Consider the following 19,110-nt stretch of genomic DNA (forward strand, 5'->3'; position numbering starts at 1 on the left):
TACTGGTAATTATTCCCATTCTCTTCTATTTCATTTTCTTTCTTTTTTAAGACTTATTTTTATTTATGTGAGATTAATATGTATTTATTTATGTGCAGTACCACCTGCACGTATGTATGTGTGCTATATGAGGGTAGTGCCTGTGGAGGCCAGAAGAGGACATCAGATGTCCTAGAACTGGAGTTACAGATGGTTGGGAGCCACTTAGATGGGTGCTGGGAAACAAATCATGATTCTCTGCAAGAGCAGTAATACAACCACTGGGCCATTTCTTAAGCCCTTACTTCTTTTAGCAGCCATTTTAGTCTCACATTGTAAGGGAATAAACAAAACAAACTCAATTTGGCTTCTTTAGTTGTAGACAAAAGTCCCTATGTACACCATATAGGAGCAAAACTCTGTAGGATGGTGACTACATGCCAAGTCCAAATCAGCACTAGTCATAGGGCGTGAGAACTTAGTGGTTGTGCACTTAGAAGCTAGAAAACATGTTTTTGGAGAAAAAAGCATTAGATAATTAATCATCACTTGGAAAGCCAAGCAAAAGTGATTTTTGGAGCCAGTTGCTTGGGTTTTAGTGCCTCTTCAGGCAGGTCTGTTTAGCCATAGGGAGCCTTGCTACAGATATGCCAATTTCATTTGAATTCATTGCCTCTAAAGGTTATTAAACTAGCTCAAGATGATCTCCTTTACTTGTATTCAAGGAACTTCTTGTCCTCATAGGCCATTGGCACTGGTACTATATTGACTATCATTCAGCTGTGTTCATCCTGGAGCAAACTTCCACGTATGTTTTCTTTCTAAGTTGACTAACATCAATAAGTGTTATATAAACACTGTGGTCAAATAAAGTCAACTGGAAAAAATTCAGACACATGGACTTTAAAACAAATGTTTATTACTGTTTAATGGGACCGAAGGGGCAACACAAAGCATTGAAAACATCACTGGCTCACAAAAACAGCCACCTGGTTACCTTCTTGGTCACATTAGTTTATTCACAAGGTTTCATTCACACATCTACACAAGATACCAATCCACTTCAAGTTCATAACGATTATAAAAGTAAACATTTATTGAGACAATGTACAATAAATTGCACTTTCTTAACGAGCATCACATTTACATTAATAGAGTGTACTATACATAATACATGGCATTATGGAAACAACTAATTGGTCAGTGTTTATAGAGGAAGAGATTGATGGCTAATGTTGGTTTTATAGTCAATTAGCACTCCCAGACTAATCAACTCCTTTATTCTAACCTGTTTTCACTGTAGATGCTGGGGAAAACCATGTCTCACAAAGACAGACAGCATAAGGTTTGTACTACCTCCTCAGTAAGGCAAAGGTAGGAGTTGGAAAGAAAGGAATGGGGCTGACAAAAACCTTTTCCCTAATTTGAACTAAGAATCCATGCATTATGCAAAATGCCAAGAATAGTGAAACCAATGTAGAAGGCTATTGGGACATCTTGGATTCTGGGATCATCTCCAGCTTTATTCTTGTGCTTTCATGACATTAGTCTTTTGATGCATTTATAGTCTCATAAATCAGTTTTTTTGATCTTTTTCTATATGTAATATAGTTATTCAGAGTTGTAGTTTAGTGGAAAGTCATGTTTATCAATTGCCAATAAAAATAATGTTCATTTTCTTTTCAGTGATTCATTTTTCTCAAACTTTTCAAATACAGTTAATGATAAACCAGAGGTGAGGGCAGAATGAGGGGGATATATTGATGGAGACTGTTTTATAGCAGGTGGTGTGTTTCACTGGAGGCAAGCTCAAGCTGTAGGGTTTTGTTTGTTTAAGAGGAAATTGAGAATGATACGCAGATAGCTGACTCGTCACTTGAACAAGCATCTACTTTTCTTATAATTCAAGATCAGCGTCACCTGTTGAGGTATAGTCCAAATGGGGGTCCTCATTTTTTACAGATTTGAAAGTTAAGGAAATAGATAACATAAAGTGCCTTGCATGTATTACATATAAGCCACCATAGGGAAGAAAGAATGCTCAGTGTGACCCTCAGCACAAAGACCAACAGAATTTTATGCTTGGTCATTGGAAACAGGCCACAGAGCTGCTGTCTGGGCTTCCAGTTTTGATCACTGTGTCTTGAAATCTAATGTGCATTTGGTTGCAATGTATCTAGGTAAACAAAAGAAAAAGGGATACCCTATAAAATTTCACCACACACACACACACACACACACACACACACACTCACTGTGCACACATGCAAACGCATCTCCAAATATTCAAACCATACAACAGAATTGTTCATTATCTCATTTACTAGATATTAAAGCAAGAGAAGAGAATCATCTATTGTAGAATATTATAAAGAATAAGTTATGTAATACAATCATTTTTTAGTGTCATTCTTAGAAGAGAAAACTAAGTCTTTTTAAAATTTCCTTTCTGTCCACTTATAGGAGTCCTAAAATACAGACAACTACCTTAGTGTTGGATGCACAGGGTCGGTGAATTCATTAGCAGAGTCAATTTCCTTGAGGCACAGCAAAGCTCAGTCCTGATATTAGCTGCACATCTGATCTTTTGTGTGTTGTTTGAAACAGGGCCTGGCTATGTAATCCTGGCTAGCTTGGCACTCACTGTGTAGCCCCATGCTTGCCTTGACCTCACAGGTACGCCTGTGCCTCAGCCTCCTGAGTGCAGGGATTGTGGGTATGTACCACCACAACCAACACTGAGACCTAACCTAAGAGACTACAAATGTAAAGGAATCATTTTTTATCTGCTGTGCCCTCTGACCTGTATATTGTTTCAGTTTTCTTACTTTAACTAAGAAATGAAACCACTAGCTACTAACTGGAAAATAGCTGAAACAGAGTAGGAGCTGGAGAAAAATAAATATATAATGTAGGAAACGGTGAACATTTTTAAAGCAAATGAAACAAAAACTAAACTCTCATCATCATTACAAAGGGTCTTTTTAACTCTATCAGGTACATTCTAGAAAGCCAAAGGAAAAGAAATGACTAATTTAACAGATGGTGAGGGGACAGCAGATACTTCATGAAAATCCAGGGTACAGGCTTATTGGCATTCCCATTACTGTTTCTGATAGGAACTCCTATACTGAAGTGCAGGAAACCAAGAATTTCTTTACATTAAATTATATGTACTAAAAATAACCACTGTGACTTGGCTCAGGATGTGTACCAAACATAGGCACTCCAAAATCCAGCATGGTGTCTTTTGAGAATATACTAAATGAGACTAAGTTATAAAAGCCAATGAATGAGTTGAATCTTCATTTATTCTATAGAACTCAATGAAAAGAGAAATGATCACTTCCCAGATGCTACAAATATTAGCATTTTAGAGGAGTGTTTACTATCATGTAAATCTTAGGAAAGGATGAAAGAAAGTACCATGTTTGAAAAATATCTTGGATACTTGGATGGTTTATCTTTTTTCTATAAGGAATTCAAGAGAGTAATTTTAGCTCTTGTGGTGCCTACCTATAATCTCAGCACTTGGAAGGCTGAAGTAGGAAGGTTCTAAGTTCAAGGCTAGCCTAGACTACATAAGTAGAACCTGTTTCAAGAAAAAAAAGTTTCAATTCTCAAATATATATATAAAGTAGTAAGTGAAACTGATGAGTAGTTGCTTTATGTTGGCATTCTGGAGTTCTCAAGCAATAGTGAGGAATGTATGGTTTGAGGCATTGCTATCGTGAAATAGTGAACAAGAAATCACATATTATCTCTTGAAAAGATGGTATAATGCAGGGAAGTTTAAACATAATACCAAAATACCAATATACACGCCCAAGTATCATATGATACCAGAGAACAAAAGAGATTATGTATTGCCATTATGTCTTTTATAAGAGCTAGATGAAAACTCAAAAGATATATTTAACTCTTAAAATATATGGTCCTGGTGATTTTGTTTAAAGAGAAAAAGGGGCCATGAGTCTGAACAGATACTTGATCAAGAGCCATTTTGTTTCCCTCATTTACCACTTATGAAAATTATTCAACTTCGGTATTCTGTGGAATGTATTTATTTTCAGAAGTTAGAAAGAGCTGGAAATGGTATTAGAAGTTCACAGAAATGCACCTTAATTTAGCTGGCCATTTGAAAAAGTGACTTGTCCAGGGCTTTCTGGAGTCCAAGTGCCCAGGACCAATAAAGTTAATTGGTTGCACTAAATGACTGACAGAAATGATGTAATATGCTTGCCATTATATTTAATAGAAAAAATAGCTTATCAGAGATTCAGGGAATGTTAAATCAACAGAGACATCTGGAGTTCTGGGTTATTGTCTTTTGGTAAAAAGAAGTGAATCTTCTGATGAAAGACACCAGAAAAAACAGAAACTTCTATATGGGAGGTATTGTTTGATAAGTGTAACATATCAAACAACCATATTAGTTTTATGGCCTGTAGATAATAGAGACATTTAGAGATTAAAGAAATTTCACATACTAGAACTCAAAAATGATTTTAGAGGAAAGGCTCTATCATGAGCAACTTGAAGTTGGGGGTGGGAGGGCTCTGCTGAGGCTTACCTCTAGAGTGTGTTATTACAGTTACAACATATGGCACAGAGGAGAGCCCTCTGGACTAAATAGTCTGAGATACTTTGGAAACAGTATGCTTAACAATGAAGCCTAAGATGAATATGAAGAAATGTTACTATACATGACTGACAGTAGTTTGGATGCTGTAAAGGGACCAGAGACTTCTATAGTAGCTTAGAAATGGAAAAATTAGTTTTGTTGTTACCAAAGAATTTCTTGTAAGGGCTATTTATACAGGCATGTCAAATATAATTGAAAAAATATTTGCACCAATTTTTTTAAACAGTAACCTTACCTTTCCATGAGTTAAGTAGTTCTATAAAGGTTTAGTCAATCAAAAATGTGAAAAATGCCCTTGTTTTTCTTTATTCCCAGGTGTGTAGGGCACTGTTTCGGGGTTAGGGAGAAGTTAGAAAAGTTTCCTAACACTAAGGTGCTAGGAAGCTCTCTTCAACTTCCTTGGCAATATCACAGCCTTTAGTAAAGTACGGAACATCAGTGTTTGCCTTAACTAGTGTGTCAGCATCCACTAAATCATCCTGTTCCACTCAAAACTACAGTGCCTGAACACGGACCTTTTTAGACTTCTCCAGTGAGGGTCCCCAAGTCGGCCACTGAAAATATCCATCTTTGAGGCTGCATTTGCCACAAGTCACCTCTGTGTTCATACAAAGGCACATCAGGAGAATGAGCCCCATGTGGAGTCCTTCAAAGAATCTGCTAGAATGCCTGACCAACGACTTGATTGCACATTTACTGGAAGTCTCTATTTACCTAGAGTGCAGTAGCCCAGCTACTCCACAGCTCTTGGCACTCCATTTCCAAATGTAGCCAACTCAAAAGAATTTGGGGGGACTTTCAAGCCAACTCCTGGTCTGTTTTCTTGGGACAGGAGTAGCACTACTCTGGAAGTCACTTTCAGTGTGAAACCTGTCAGTGGTTATGTGCGGCCCCACAGTGTGCTTTATCTAAATAATCCTGGAAAGTTAAAGAGGGTTAATTTTCCTTTAAAAACAGAATTCCATGACAAAGGTCTTACCATTTTAACCTTGGAAAAGCATGTCTCCATTTTTATGTGAGATAAAAAAATGATTATGAATAAATAATTCTAAACAAAAGCATTTAGTTCTAGGTTACTTATTTCCAACTAAATTTCAGGCCTATAAAACAGTGTGTAACACTATGATGGATCTGAATGTGGCTTTCCATGAAGAAGCTGGGAAACAGATATGCAACATAAATCAGGTCAGTTTAAATATCATCCCTTTGAAAATGGCATACACGAAAGGCAGAGCTACTAAAGGTTCTAACTTGCTTTCTGGTCTCCTTTCCTTTCCTTCAAGGGGACAGCAGGGAGGATTCTTGGTTTCTGTTTTGATCACTGTGCTCTTGTGACTGGCTGCGGCGGCGGCGGCGGTGGAGCTATGTGCTCTCCTTGGGTGGCTGGGGAGCCGGTGGTGGCTGTAGTGGCTGAGTGCCTGTGGCTGTTTTGATAGAGTTCAGGGTTTTACTAAACCAAGAGTTTTTTGCAGCTTGTATTTCATTCATAAGTGCGCCTCTCTGATGCTCAAGTTCCTAATGGAAGAAGAAGAAGAAGATCACAGGTTACATAAATGCCAGAATAAATGAAGAGACACTGTTTAGATTCACCAGGCCTTTGCAGCCCGCCCGCCCTCAAAGCCCAGGAGACATTCAGTTGGCTTCCTAATGGAAGAGAAAAGTTGAGAGCTAAAATAGTTACCAATGAAAATGAGAATCCATGCTTTCTATGAACAGTGAAATTAACCACATTTTATTTTCTCTACCTCCCTGCCATTCAGGTCCAAATATAGGTTTAGGTTGCAATTGGAGACTACATGTTTAAAACCACAAATGAATATGAGTACAAATGAGTTTCAATTAAAAAACTGCCTTTGAGAACAGTCAGGGTCCAGACTAGACACACTGCTGAGGATCCTGAATGCAGCATCGGGGTGGGTTACTGATAAAAAGCAGATAAGTCCACAAGGAAGCCAGGCCCATTCTTCTAATTGCTATTATCCAATTTGGAGAGAATGGAGAAAGGAATCTGGCCAATCAGCTGAGACCTAAAAGAACTCCAAAGGGAAGAGTGGGATTAGTGTGTCTTGTGAAGGTAAGACCAACAGAGGAGTTTGGTCTGTCATTTTTAGATCAGCCAACCAAAGTGACCAAGTGAAGGACCCGAGAAAACATTTCAGGGTAAACTGGGGGAAAAGGCACACTATTAAGTTCTCACAAAATATAACTTTAGTTATTAATGTTTGTGTCTGTGAATACATGCTATAAGATGTGATGGTACAGGACACATTAGGGATAGGAAATGTACCACTTGCAGGGTCATCATGACTCTAACCCAGGACAGTGTTCTAAAGCCCAGCTGCTTTTTAAAGGACAAGTTCTCACTATATAGCCCAGGCTGACCTCAAGTTCTCAGAAATGCACCTTCCTCCACCTCCCGAGTGCTGGGATTAAAGGTGAATGCCTTAATGTTGGTCTCAGTCCAGCTTCTTGAAGTATGGGTGAGGCCTTCCACCACATGGGGTCATGTAACCGAAGGTAGGGAAGGTCATGACAAAAATTTGGCAATGTTAGAAAACTAATTCAAGGCCAAATGCATAATGAATCTGAGATGTTTCTGTCTGTACTCGTCCATATTCCATCACGTGACTTCACGTCAGCCTTGGTTCTGAACACAGCATGTCCATGCTGCATTGGGCAGGACATCGAGTCAGGCAGCACCAACCAACACTAGCTACTTCAGACACTGGCTCAGAGTTTAGACAACTATATGTTATATGTTACTGTGTTTTTTATTCTACATACAAAACTTGCTGTTTTTATGGAAGCATTGTGATCTGCTGGACAGTGGTGGCGCACACCTTTAATCCCAGCACTCGGGAGGCAGAGGCAGGCGGATCTCTGAGTTCAGGGCCATTCTGGTCTACAGAGCAAGTTCCAGTACAGCCAGAGCCACACAGAGCCTGTCTTGAAGAGAGAAAGAGAGAGAGAGAGAGAGAGAGAGAGAGAGAGAGAGAGAGAGAGAGAGAGAGAGAGAGAGAGAGGAGAGAGAAGAAACATAGTAGTGATATATTTATAGGAACAATTTTTACTATTTTCCATCATTCCTCAGCACGTAAATTGACACATCTTTGGATTCTATTGTAGTAGACGTGTTTGATTTCAAAAGAATGTTGTTTGAGGGCTGGTGAGATGGCTCAGCAGGAAAGACCACTGGCTGCTCTTCTCGAGGAAGAGTAAAACCTGTAAAATTCCATTTCCAGGAGATCCAATGCCCTTTTCTATCCTCCATAGGCACTGCACACATGTGGTACACAGACATGCATGCAGGCAAAACATACACACACACACACACACACACACACACACACACACACACACACACACACACACAAACCACTGTTTGAGTTGCTGGAAACTTTCTTTAAAAATAAGCCACAAAATGAATTTTGTCTTGAAATTAGGACAGAATTTACAGTTTCTGAAATGGCCTGGAACTATCTCTGACATCTTGGTATATGTATTTATGTGAAATGGCACTTAGAATTGACAATTACAAAATTAAAGTATGGATCAACTCTGAAACATTGAGAATATCTCTGTCTTTTTAATTATTTTATCAAAATGAGTATGCCATCTTATGAACCAAATTCACTTTCCTCTGTATCAATGGTAAACTATCTGTACATTAGAACTCTTTAAAAACAAAACTTTTCATGACTTACTGTCAATACATGTTGGATTTGTAGACCTATCTTCTCTACCCATGGTTGTGTAAAGGGGTCGTCTGTGCTGTGTAATGGGGTTGTCTGGGTTGTGTCTTTTGACCTCTCATCAAATCACCAACCTGAATCTTGCACTTGGCCTCCACCAGCTGCAGTTTGGTCTGTGCCAGCTCCAGCTCCATCTCCCTCAGCTGCTTCCTCAGTGAATCCTTCTCGTCATCGGCTTCAATTCCCTGGTCCTCTCTACTTACGGCTGCTGGCTTTAAAGCTCCTTCCTTGCTGAAAATGTCACTGCAGTGTTTGCACGCCATCATCTTACCCTGAATACACAAAAGAGACACCCAACATCAAACTGTATTCTACAGGCTAAACAACTTCCCAAAATACATGACATTTAAAGATGGCGCATTGGGCCAGGTGGTGGTGGTGCAGAGACAGGCAGATCTCGGTGAGTTGAAGGCCAGCCTGGGCTACAGAGTGAGTTTCAGGAAAGGTGCAAAGCTACCCAGAGAAACCATGTCTTGAAAAACCAAAATAAATAAATAAATAAATAAGTAAATAAAATAATAAAAGAGATAGCACACTGTCTTCAAACATTGAAAGTACATGACTTTCAAAGATGGCACACTGTCTTCAAACACTGTTCTGTTTCTGAAGACGCTGTTGGACCTGTGCTCTCACCAGATGGTCCCAGTACAGGTACTCCGTGTGCATGTCCTTTTGTTTGACTGGTTAAGGGAATGGAGGTGACATGACTGCAGGCTCCTATTGTTAGTCATGAGCACCACACCAAACAAGCAATTCTTTTTGAGACAGCACTGCTCTTGCTTCACTAAATATTACAAAATGATTTACACATCAGGCATATAATGCTTTCTATTTTGATGCCCTACTGTTACAAGAGGCTCAATGTGTCTGTAATGTTAACCACAGTCTTTTCACATGTGCATAAAGGAACTTCACTACACGTCTGTCGGTGTGACTCCACCACTTAGATCTGGCAACTTTGGTGCTCTCTCTTCATTAGCTACTCCAACATCCGGTCACTCGATCATTAGAGTCTTGATTTGACATGTTCTGGCACTTCTCATTTCAGCTCTGTCTTCAAGTCTCACCTCTCCAGTCCCCAACAGCTTGTCTCTCATTTTGTCCATACTCCACTCTTCACATTATTGTTGAGTAATATTCACTGGACACATTGAAAAACACAGCACTTTTCAACCTCCTACTTAACCTATGGCAATAATTAGCTCAGTTCTGGCACAAAATAAAACACACTAAATATCTGCCATACTTTTAATGTTGACTAAGTACTTGGTTATTATTGTTGACTAAATACTTGGTGCCTAAGTAAGACGCATACTGAGTTTTTATTACATTATAAATGATGAAAAATTACTAAGCTGGGTAAGCAACCTACCCAGCCTCTTTATGTGTCTTAGGATGTGGGGGAGGGGTGTTACTTGATATTGGACAAGGGGCCTTGGGCATGCTAGGTAACTGGTCTACAACAGGGAGTATCTACTCTTAGATAAACCATTTCATTAACTGAACAAAATAAAATAGACTGAGGTCACAAAAGAAGGATAATACTTTTGTCAGAGAAAAGAACACAGAGAGCACCTTCACAGAACTCAAGGAACCTGAAATGGGCAGGCAGACACAGCAGCTAGAAATGAGAAATCAGAGTTCTCTGTGGCCTGGTGTAAGGGCCTTATATACCATGATGGATTCATCCCATCAGCCCCATGCTACATGCTGAAGATAGATTTGCCCACTCTATGGAGCCGCTATCCGGTAGATAAGTGTGGCGGATTGTGCTGATTCCTACCAATATCCTCTCCTTTCTTGTAATAGACCCTTGATTTGATTTGCTCTGGCAGCATGTCCAGACAAATGGTGATATTTCTTAGACTCCTTTGCAGTTAAGTGTAACCATGAATTAAGTTCTGATAATATAAGCAGAAATGTAGTTCAGAAGGCTTCTAAGCCTGCTTAGAAAGATCTTGCTCTGCCAGAATAAGGCTGTTAGATCTTTGCATCTCCACTGGCTTAAAGCTTTGGAGTGTAGGAATGTTGGTGTAAGTTTCAGTCAGTAATTTGGTCTTTATGTGACCTTGCTGATGGAAGCCCTGGGGTTACAGTGAACAAGAGGAGCTCCTTTTCAAGAAAATGGTGTTATTGTTTACATTACATTAGGATAATGTGGACAAGGATCTACTTCTCTAGTCCTAGGCTTTTTTTTTTTTTTTTAAAATATATCTTTTGTGTTTAAGCCAGTGTTCTTTTGAGTTGGTTATATGTCTTTAAGTATAAACATACACAGAGTGAGTAGTAAAATTTGTATATGGGCATGACCATTGTGATTATAGTATAGAGGATGAACTAGAACTGTCACAGTATTATAGGACACTGGAGAATCAAACTTACACACCATACCAAATGAGATGCAGAAGCAGCACTGGAGGCTAATGACCAAGAATATGGATTAGTCTGACTCTGGGTTCAAATCCTATTTCTACTGCTTACTAGCACTGTAATTTAATCAATGAACCCCTATTTGGGGCCTCCCCTCAACCACTGGAAGACAGTCACGTGTGTCTCCTAGGATAGGCATGGGGCTAAAGGGAAGATGCATAGGAAGCTTTAGGACAGCCCTGAGTGCTGTGCACAGCAGGTGCTACAGATGCTAGTCACTCTTCTGATACAAGTTCACCTTTCTCTTAGGATACCATCACTTTTCTTTAGCTCATCTTACCTTCTTGTTTTTCCCCATTCCTAGTTACTACTTATCCTACTCACAACTGTCTCCTCTAATGAATAACGAAAATGCTGACTCTGTGTCTTCATTCACACTGTTTTTCCAGAGTATTCTTTTACATCCTTCTCTCTAACTGAATTCTATGAGCCCTGTATTATCCCAAAGCCCTCTGTCCTGTAGTTCTTAGATTTTGTCTTCTCTATAGCTCTGATTGTCAGTGTGATCGAACACAGAACTGTCCTCTATTTCCTAAATGCTGTTTATGTGTGTAACTTGCCTTGTAGGATATATAAAATATATCATCTTCCAAATTAATCTAAGTACTTTATATACATTATCTTATTTAACATCTAAAATAATCTTATGACACAGGTGTATGGTGATATTTTATTTGTACTGAAATGTGATTTTATTTGCACATTAATTAATAAAGTTGCCTGGGGTCAGAGCTAATAGCAAGCCATTGCAGAAGTTGGGTGGTGGTGGTACACGCCTTTAATCCCAGCTCTTGGGAGGCAGAGCTAAGCGGATCTCTGTGTGTTCAAGGATACAGCCAGCATGGAGACACATGCCTTTAATCTCAATACCAACCATAGAAGACCTGGAGGTCTGTACAGATAGGCAGTGACGCGGAGGTCATGTGGTTGGGTTTACAACCAATGAGAAGGCAGAATAGAAAGTCTATAAAAAAGACAAACACACAGGAAGTAGCTCTCTTGGCTGAAGAGGACAGCAGCAACAGTGAAGGGTAAGGTTTTTAGCTCTTAGCTCTGACCTCTTGGGCTTTCATCTCTGCATTGGCTCTGTGTTTCTTATTTAACAAGACGGTTACATCTACACAGGTGATGTTTTATTTTGAAAAAAAAAAGATTAAGTTAACTTTTCAACTCTATTAAATGCTAAGTTTCCTAGGAAACACTTATGAAACCAGAGTATCTTCAAAGAGAAAGACATCTGGTAAACTAACACTGTATTAGTGTTGGTATTCTTAAGGATATATTATATATTGATATTATTAGGAATAACAATCCATGTGGTATAATTTTATTAGTTCTTTAAGAGTTTTGTACAGATTGATCATATTCACTTTTCCCATTACTTTTGTTCCTTTTAAAAAGTTTAAACAATTTCTTTATTGATATTTTTGGGAATTTCACATCATGCACCCTAATTCCACTTACCTCCCAGTCCCTCCATATCTTCCCCTCATCCCTGCAGCGCCCCCCCAAGAGAAAATTTTAAAAAATCAAAACAAAACAAGCAAGCAAGCAAACAAACAAACAAAAACAAGAGCAATCAATGGCTTTTCTCAAGTACCAAAATGATATAAGGAGTTTGACCCACCAGGGGGCAGCATAAAAACAACTGGTGTACATTCTCTTGAAGAACATTTTCATGGCTTCCTGCGTGTGAGAACGAGTGAATCTCTGATTCTTGTGCCTTCTTTTGGGCTCTTTTCCTTCTGTTTGTCTTCTCCAACTCCAAGGTGGTAGTTTTTGTTTTATTATATTTTACTTTTTTTTAATTATTAAAAAAATTGTTGAATCAATTGGTTACTAACAAGTGTTTTTCCAGCCAATAGTGTTGGCTGTTCCAAAGAGTGTCAGGATGATCTCGCAGAATTCCAAATGGAAGCCAGTCAATTCAGGCAATAGTCAGGTGTGAGCTGATGAACATCTCAGGTTCTTACCACCCAAGAAAGCCTCAAGATTCCGGGCTTCTATAGTCTTTTCTTTCCTACTACCTGCCTCCGAAGTCCCATGCCATCTATAGGAACATAAATGTCAGGAAAGACATACCTGTGGCAGGGAAAAGGACTGAGACTCTGCATAGCGTCTGAATTACACAAGATGGAGAGGGGGTATCTGGGGATGGATTTGGAAGAAATTACATCACAGAAGTAGCCCACTTCTTACCTTTACTGCTTCCAGCTCCTCCTTGCTGGCTGCTTGCTGTTTTTCCAGCCTGGTACTTAACTGAGAACATATCTAAAGGCAGAAAAGAGAGTTTCTTTACTAGAAAACAGAATGACCAGTGACACAACTGTCTATCAACTCACAAAGCACACTAGCATGCCTGATCCTAGGGGACATTTTGCAAATAAGCAGCACTGCAAACCTAGTCATTTCTGAAACAAGCAGAAGGCCTGTGAGCTCCATGTGTGAAGCATGACTTAATCAGGAGAGACGTATTATGGGACAGATGAGCATCTTCTTGTCACTAGCTTTCTGTGGCTTTCTGAATCATAGTCTCTCTGTAGAATCACCTGTAGAATCTCTATTGAGAATCTACTCTGTAGAAGGTGTTATACTGGGAATTCAGTGAAAAGAACTCTGAACCAGCAACAATTCCCAATGGGCTTCAGAATATCTCTTTTCAATCATAAAAGTTTCCTTAAGTATCACTTAGCTCCTTCCTGACTAAACAGGGCTATGCTATAGTAATCAAACAAAAACAATGGATGTGCAGGGTCTAGAACTATTTAGCACCTGACCAGTAAAAAGCACACATTTAATAAAAATCTATTTGATGGTTGGTTCTGAAATAAGATGTTAGTAAGTACTGGGAACAAGTAGAAAGAAATGCTTTCCAGGGTGAAAATACTTAAAAAGTAGAATGTTCAAATCTATTGACTGAAATAAGAATCTTTCCTTTTACAAAAATGAATGAAAACAAGTCTTAAAACATCTGACAAAATAGAAACATGAATGAAAAGCAAGGAATATCAAATTTTAAAGTGTACACTGGCTGCAACATATAAAACCTATCAAGATTTATTTTATTTATTTTATTTATTTTGCCTGAGTGTATGTGTGTACATCTCATGTGTGCCCAGTGTCCACAGAAGTCACAAGAAAGCATTGGATCCTCTAGAACTGGAGTTACAGATGGTTGTGAGTCACCATGTGGATGCTGGAAAATGAACCCAGGCCTTTTGTAAGAGCAACACATGTTCTTAACTGCTGAGCCATCTCTCTAACCCCTCCAAAAAGAAAACATTTAAAAACTTCTAGTTAATATTTTTAAAAAATTAAGGGCTGGAGGGATGGTCAGTGAGCAAGAGGGATTGCTAAGCAAGCATGAGGCCCTGAATTCAGAACCCATGTTAAAAGCCTTGTAAGGCTGTGCATCTGAAATATAGTAGCCACCTGTAGTATAATATAGCAATTAAAAATGTATTTGCATGTGGTGACAGGTTCCAGGGCTCACAGTCTTAATGTTTCCTGTGCTGATTTGCATCTAATTTCCCCACAAAAATCTTAGAATTACCTTTGTCCTTTCTAACAAAACAAACCAACCAACCCCAAACAAACCCTTGTGTCTCCTCTGTTTTAACTATTACTCATTGTGGTAGTTTGACTAGGAATGTCCCCCACAGACCTATGTGTTTGAATGCTTGGTCACCAGGGAGTGACACTATTAGGAGGTGTGTCCTTATTGGACTACTGAGGCCTTTTTGGGGGAAGCATCCCAGATGCTCAAGCTAGGCCCAGTGTGGCATTCTCTTCCTGCTGCCTGCTGATCCATGTGTAGAACTCTCAGCTCTTTCTCCAGCACCATGTCTGCCTGCGTGGTGCCATGCTTCCCGCCATGATAATAATGGAATAAACCTCTGAAACTGTAAGCCAGCCCCAATTAAATGTTTTCCTTTGTAAAAGTTGCTGTGGTCATGGTGTTTCTTCACAGCAACAGAAACCTTAAGACACTTATTTTGGCTTTCGGCACTATTTCTTCTCGTTTTTAATGTAGACTGTGTTCTTGCCTGTGTATCTCTCCCGCTGGCTCCATATTCCTCACTAGATCTGAATAGTGCAATAGTACATCCACCAGCAGCCACTTTCTGCTCAGAAATTCCTGTTTCAAACCAATACAAACCCCAACTCTTTAGCACAGACGTGGCCCTGTGGACTTCTGTGTCATTTCTGTATTTGAAATGCTTTTCTGTTCACTAATCTACCTCCATGACACCTCTCCAACATTTTCCATCCAGCATTCATTCAAATGCACACTCCAAGTCTTTCCTAGTCTTTGAAGTGCAGTTCAAATCGTAACATGTTCATAAAAGAGGTTTCCTGTGCCTGCTCTGGGAGCACATGTACTGATAGGAAAAAAGATACTTCCTCACTCCCCACATAGAGTGAGTTCCTTATGTCTATGCGCAGGAATTAGCCTCCCATTAAGACAAGCTAGAGGGTGGTGTGAGAGTACATATTTGTAGTACTAGCCCTAGGAAGCAGGAGAATTAAGGGTTCAGGTCATTTGGGCTGCATTAGACTTTGCTTCAAAATAAAAGAATAAAAAAAAATACTTCCTAAAGGAGAAAAAGTAGATTAATTCATATTATGATCCCCTGAAGTTTCAAGCTTCACCATCAGAAAGCGTTAAATAAACATGCTGCTATCACAAAAGGTGGAAGAGAGCTCATTTCTAATACATATTCCATGAACAGAAAGGATATTTACACACAGACACATATGTATATATGTATGTATGTATGTATGTTTATGTTTGTATGTGTGTGTTTATGTAAGTATGTGTGTATTTGTGTGTATGTTTATGCATTTATTACCACAGATCTATAGCCTCAGCCTTGAGGCAGCCTTATGAAAAGATGTTCCTAATATATGACTGGATCCTCCTTTACATATACAATGATGCATACTGAATACAGTGGTATCTCTAGTTAGTATAATTAAAGGAGGCTTGTTTTATATTTTTCTGTATGTAACTAACTTACTACAAAACATAAATTTCACTTATACACATAAAAAAGACTTTATAAAAATGCACATATCAGATATCAACATCCTTTATATATTGCCATCCAAGGAAATCCCCTAATCAGAAAACAGCATGTAGCACTGTACGTTCTGAAAGCCTGGAATGTAAGTATTCAATTCAAAGTCTCTCAGGATGAGGGGGTCCTTCCCATGTCTAGCTAACAAGAAGAAGAAGGACAAGAAGACACAACAGGAACCAGAGTGAAGGCTTTCTAGAACCACCTGGGTGATGGAGCCAGGAATACCTTCAGGTAGAGACAGCTCTCTATTAAAATAAACATTTTAAGACCCACAGAAGAGTTTCTGCCAGTCCTGCCTTACAGAGGGCAAGTTTACATAACCAGCCTGAGAGAAAAGCACTATTTTGAACCACGAGAGCAGATGATAACATATTCCCCTGGCTACTGCCATTTAATAGAGTTACTAAGCTTTGCAATGAGGCAAATGTTACCAGTGTGACCTACTAGAAAAGAGTCCCAATGGGACTGTTTCCTACCCCACAGGAGCTATCTGACAGTTTAAAAAAAAAAAAAAAAAGCCAGCAGACTGTATTGGTTAACTAGGCTTCTCAAGTTACCAGCAAGCAAATGCAACTGCTGCCTATTCCAGAGTAGAGAGTAAGAAAGACACTGCAGTCAATCTAGAAATCTCTGGAAACAACAAACAAAAGCAATTGCTTTTATACAAAATAATTAAAAACCCACATGGCACATTACCTGTTTATACTCAGCAATGATAGCTGTAGTCTTCTTTATCTCATATTCTGCCTTTTCTAGCTGTTTCCTGAAGACTTCTTTTAGCTTAAAAAAGGAAAAAGAAAAAGGGAGAGAGAAACATCAGGACAGTCAAATTTGGTTTTCTTTTTAAAGATTTTATTTTTAATTTTGTACATGTGTATGTGGGTATGCATATGTGTGCCGGTGCCAGTGAAGGTCAGAAGAGGGTGCTGGATTCCCTAGACCTGGAGTTACAGCTGGTCGTGGGCTGCTCAACTTGGATGCGAAGAACTCTGGTCCTCTGCATGAGCAGCAAGTGCTCTTAGCTGCTGAGCCATGTCTCTAGCCCTTCAATCAAAATGTTAATCAATTTCCATAAACATCTACATTCAAGTCTCCCTGATTTGCATAATTCAAAACCTACCACTTACAGAGATGGAGAAGGCTTTCTTTTCTATAAAGTAGAAGACATACCAGTAGTCCTATAATAGAACTGCTTCTGCTTTCCAGGTACTTGATAAATGCTAAGTGTCAGCTCAGAAGCTGTCTTTCTTGTGAGTCTACAACAAAATAGCAGGGCAAGACTGTGTTCCAAGTATGTTACTCTTAATGCTGGGCTATATTTTGGCCTCCCTGTCTACAGTCCCCACTGCCATTGTTGTTGCAGGGGTAAGAGGTCTGGAGTCAGGAAGGGATGGATGATAAGAGCTCTTAAGAGGGACTGAAGGTTCAGGAAACTGGACAGAAGGAAAAAATGACACAGCATAGGGGTATTTGTTGTAGTTAGTGATTGCTAAATTATAAATATTATAGCAGCAGCCATAGAATTCTAGGATACAGGAAGGTTAAGTGATGAAAATGCTCAGATACCAGGATTCTGCCAAGTTGTTGGCCAAACAGAAATGCAAACAAACAAGCAAGCAAGCAAGCAAGCAAACACCTGCTCTAGTGAGTCTTTCAATACATACACAGACTAAAACCAAAATTACTGGGGCTGAAGAGATGGCTCAGCAGGTAAGAGGGCATAAAGATCTTGTAGAAAACCTGAATTCAGTTCCTAGCACTCGTATCAGGAGGCTCATTACTGTCTGTAACTTTGGATCCAGGGGATCCAATGCCCTCTTTTGACCTCTGTGGGTACCCACACATACATGGCATATAAAGACACACACATATATACATAAATGAAGGTAAGACAAATCTCTAAAAAGAAACCCCCAAAGATGAATTCTTCCAATTCATAATTTGAGAGCTGATATGAAGAATTCATTTTTAAACATATTTCAATGGAAAAAAATCACAGAACTTTTTTTGTAGACCTTGGAAGGTGCTAATGACACATCTCCCCATATGTGTCTTCACTGACACTTTCTCTGGTTGCTTGGATGAAGGCCTTTGAAATTCTTGAGAATAAATTCAGTTTATATTTAGCATGACTGAATTTTCCTCAGGAGGAAACTCATGATTTCAGAAGGCTTCTCCCTCGGGAAGTTACTCATGTCCTGAGCAGGAGATGTTGGCTGAGTAATTCTACAATGTCATGTCCAGCACTGTGCTGTGATTCAGGAGAATGAAGCCAATGATGGAGACCAGGGCTCTGTCAGTCGGGCAGAAACCACCACAGGTCTCCAAGTCAGCAGTGTTCACAGCTACTTCAGAAGAGTCAACGATCTTGAAGATAAGGCAGAAAATTTCCAGATTCATCAAAGCTCTCGGATCATAACTAAAAGTCACTAGATCTAGAAAAAACAACATTCTCGCTGGACATCTCAGTGAAGGCAAACTCCTTAAAGATGTTTAAAGGGAGAATTATTACTTAACATTCCCCTTCATTTAGGGGGAAAATAAATGTTTACATTTATTTATTTCTATAATATTAGGGAACTTCCTGTAAGTCTATCCATACACAGAAAGCCTGACTGTGCCTTTTACCTGGGCAGTCTCCTCCTCTTGCTTCCTCTTCTCTTCCTCAGTCTCCACCAACCTCTGCTTGGTCAAGAGGAGCTCCTTGTTCAGCACGTCAGCCTTGTCCTCTGCCTGCAAGTGAAAAAAAAAAAAAAAAAAAAGGCAAGCCATAAAGAAAGGGATGGAATCATGTGCATGCTTTTGATTACTTCAGGTTATTCTCCTCTCTTCCAGCTTACCTTGAGGGTGGATTTTTTTTCTCTAACCAATTTTATGTGGCCACTTGGCTCACATCATTCTAATCTTTACAGAACAATAATTTATAGCTAATAACACTAAGGCTCGGAGAGATCAATCTTGGGTTAAACAGCAAATATAACAAGCATGACTTTGATTTGGATGTGAATGACATTGAAGTCTGTGTTCTTTCTAAACACTTCTTGAATATTTCTATATGTCCCACGAGCATATACTCTGAAGACATGGGCCTGATGAGGAGGAAGAGCCTTTCACACACAAGTTTTGGAAACATACGGGGCAGACACAGAGAGGACAAGTAAACAGACTGATCCATGGACATATTTTGGTAGAAAAATTTGAAAACTAGTTGATGTAAACA

At 39.2% G+C, this 19,110-nt stretch overlaps 1 protein-coding gene across 12 annotated transcripts in view; it reads right to left on the minus strand.

Moving 5' to 3' along the window:
• Positions 1 to 878: 878 nt before the first annotated feature.
• Rabgap1l (RAB GTPase activating protein 1 like) overlaps positions 879 to 19,110 on the minus strand; it is a 566,460-nt gene continuing 548,228 nt past the window's right edge. For all 12 annotated transcript variants that reach the window (XM_042258403.2, XM_042258404.2, XM_076547797.1 and 9 more), the window contains 5 exons: positions 18,519 to 18,623; positions 16,587 to 16,670; positions 13,006 to 13,077; positions 8,451 to 8,648; positions 879 to 6,139 (listed from right to left, as the gene is read on the minus strand). In XM_042258403.2, the coding sequence (XP_042114337.1) occupies positions 5,987 to 6,139; positions 8,451 to 8,648; positions 13,006 to 13,077; positions 16,587 to 16,670; positions 18,519 to 18,623 (612 nt within the window). In that variant the 3' untranslated portion in view covers positions 879 to 5,986. The remainder of the gene's footprint in view (positions 6,140 to 8,450; positions 8,649 to 13,005; positions 13,078 to 16,586; positions 16,671 to 18,518; positions 18,624 to 19,110) is intronic.

This window comes from Peromyscus maniculatus, chromosome 11, assembly GCF_049852395.1.
Source record: "Peromyscus maniculatus bairdii isolate BWxNUB_F1_BW_parent chromosome 11, HU_Pman_BW_mat_3.1, whole genome shotgun sequence".
Lineage (NCBI taxonomy): Eukaryota > Metazoa > Chordata > Mammalia > Rodentia > Cricetidae > Peromyscus > Peromyscus maniculatus.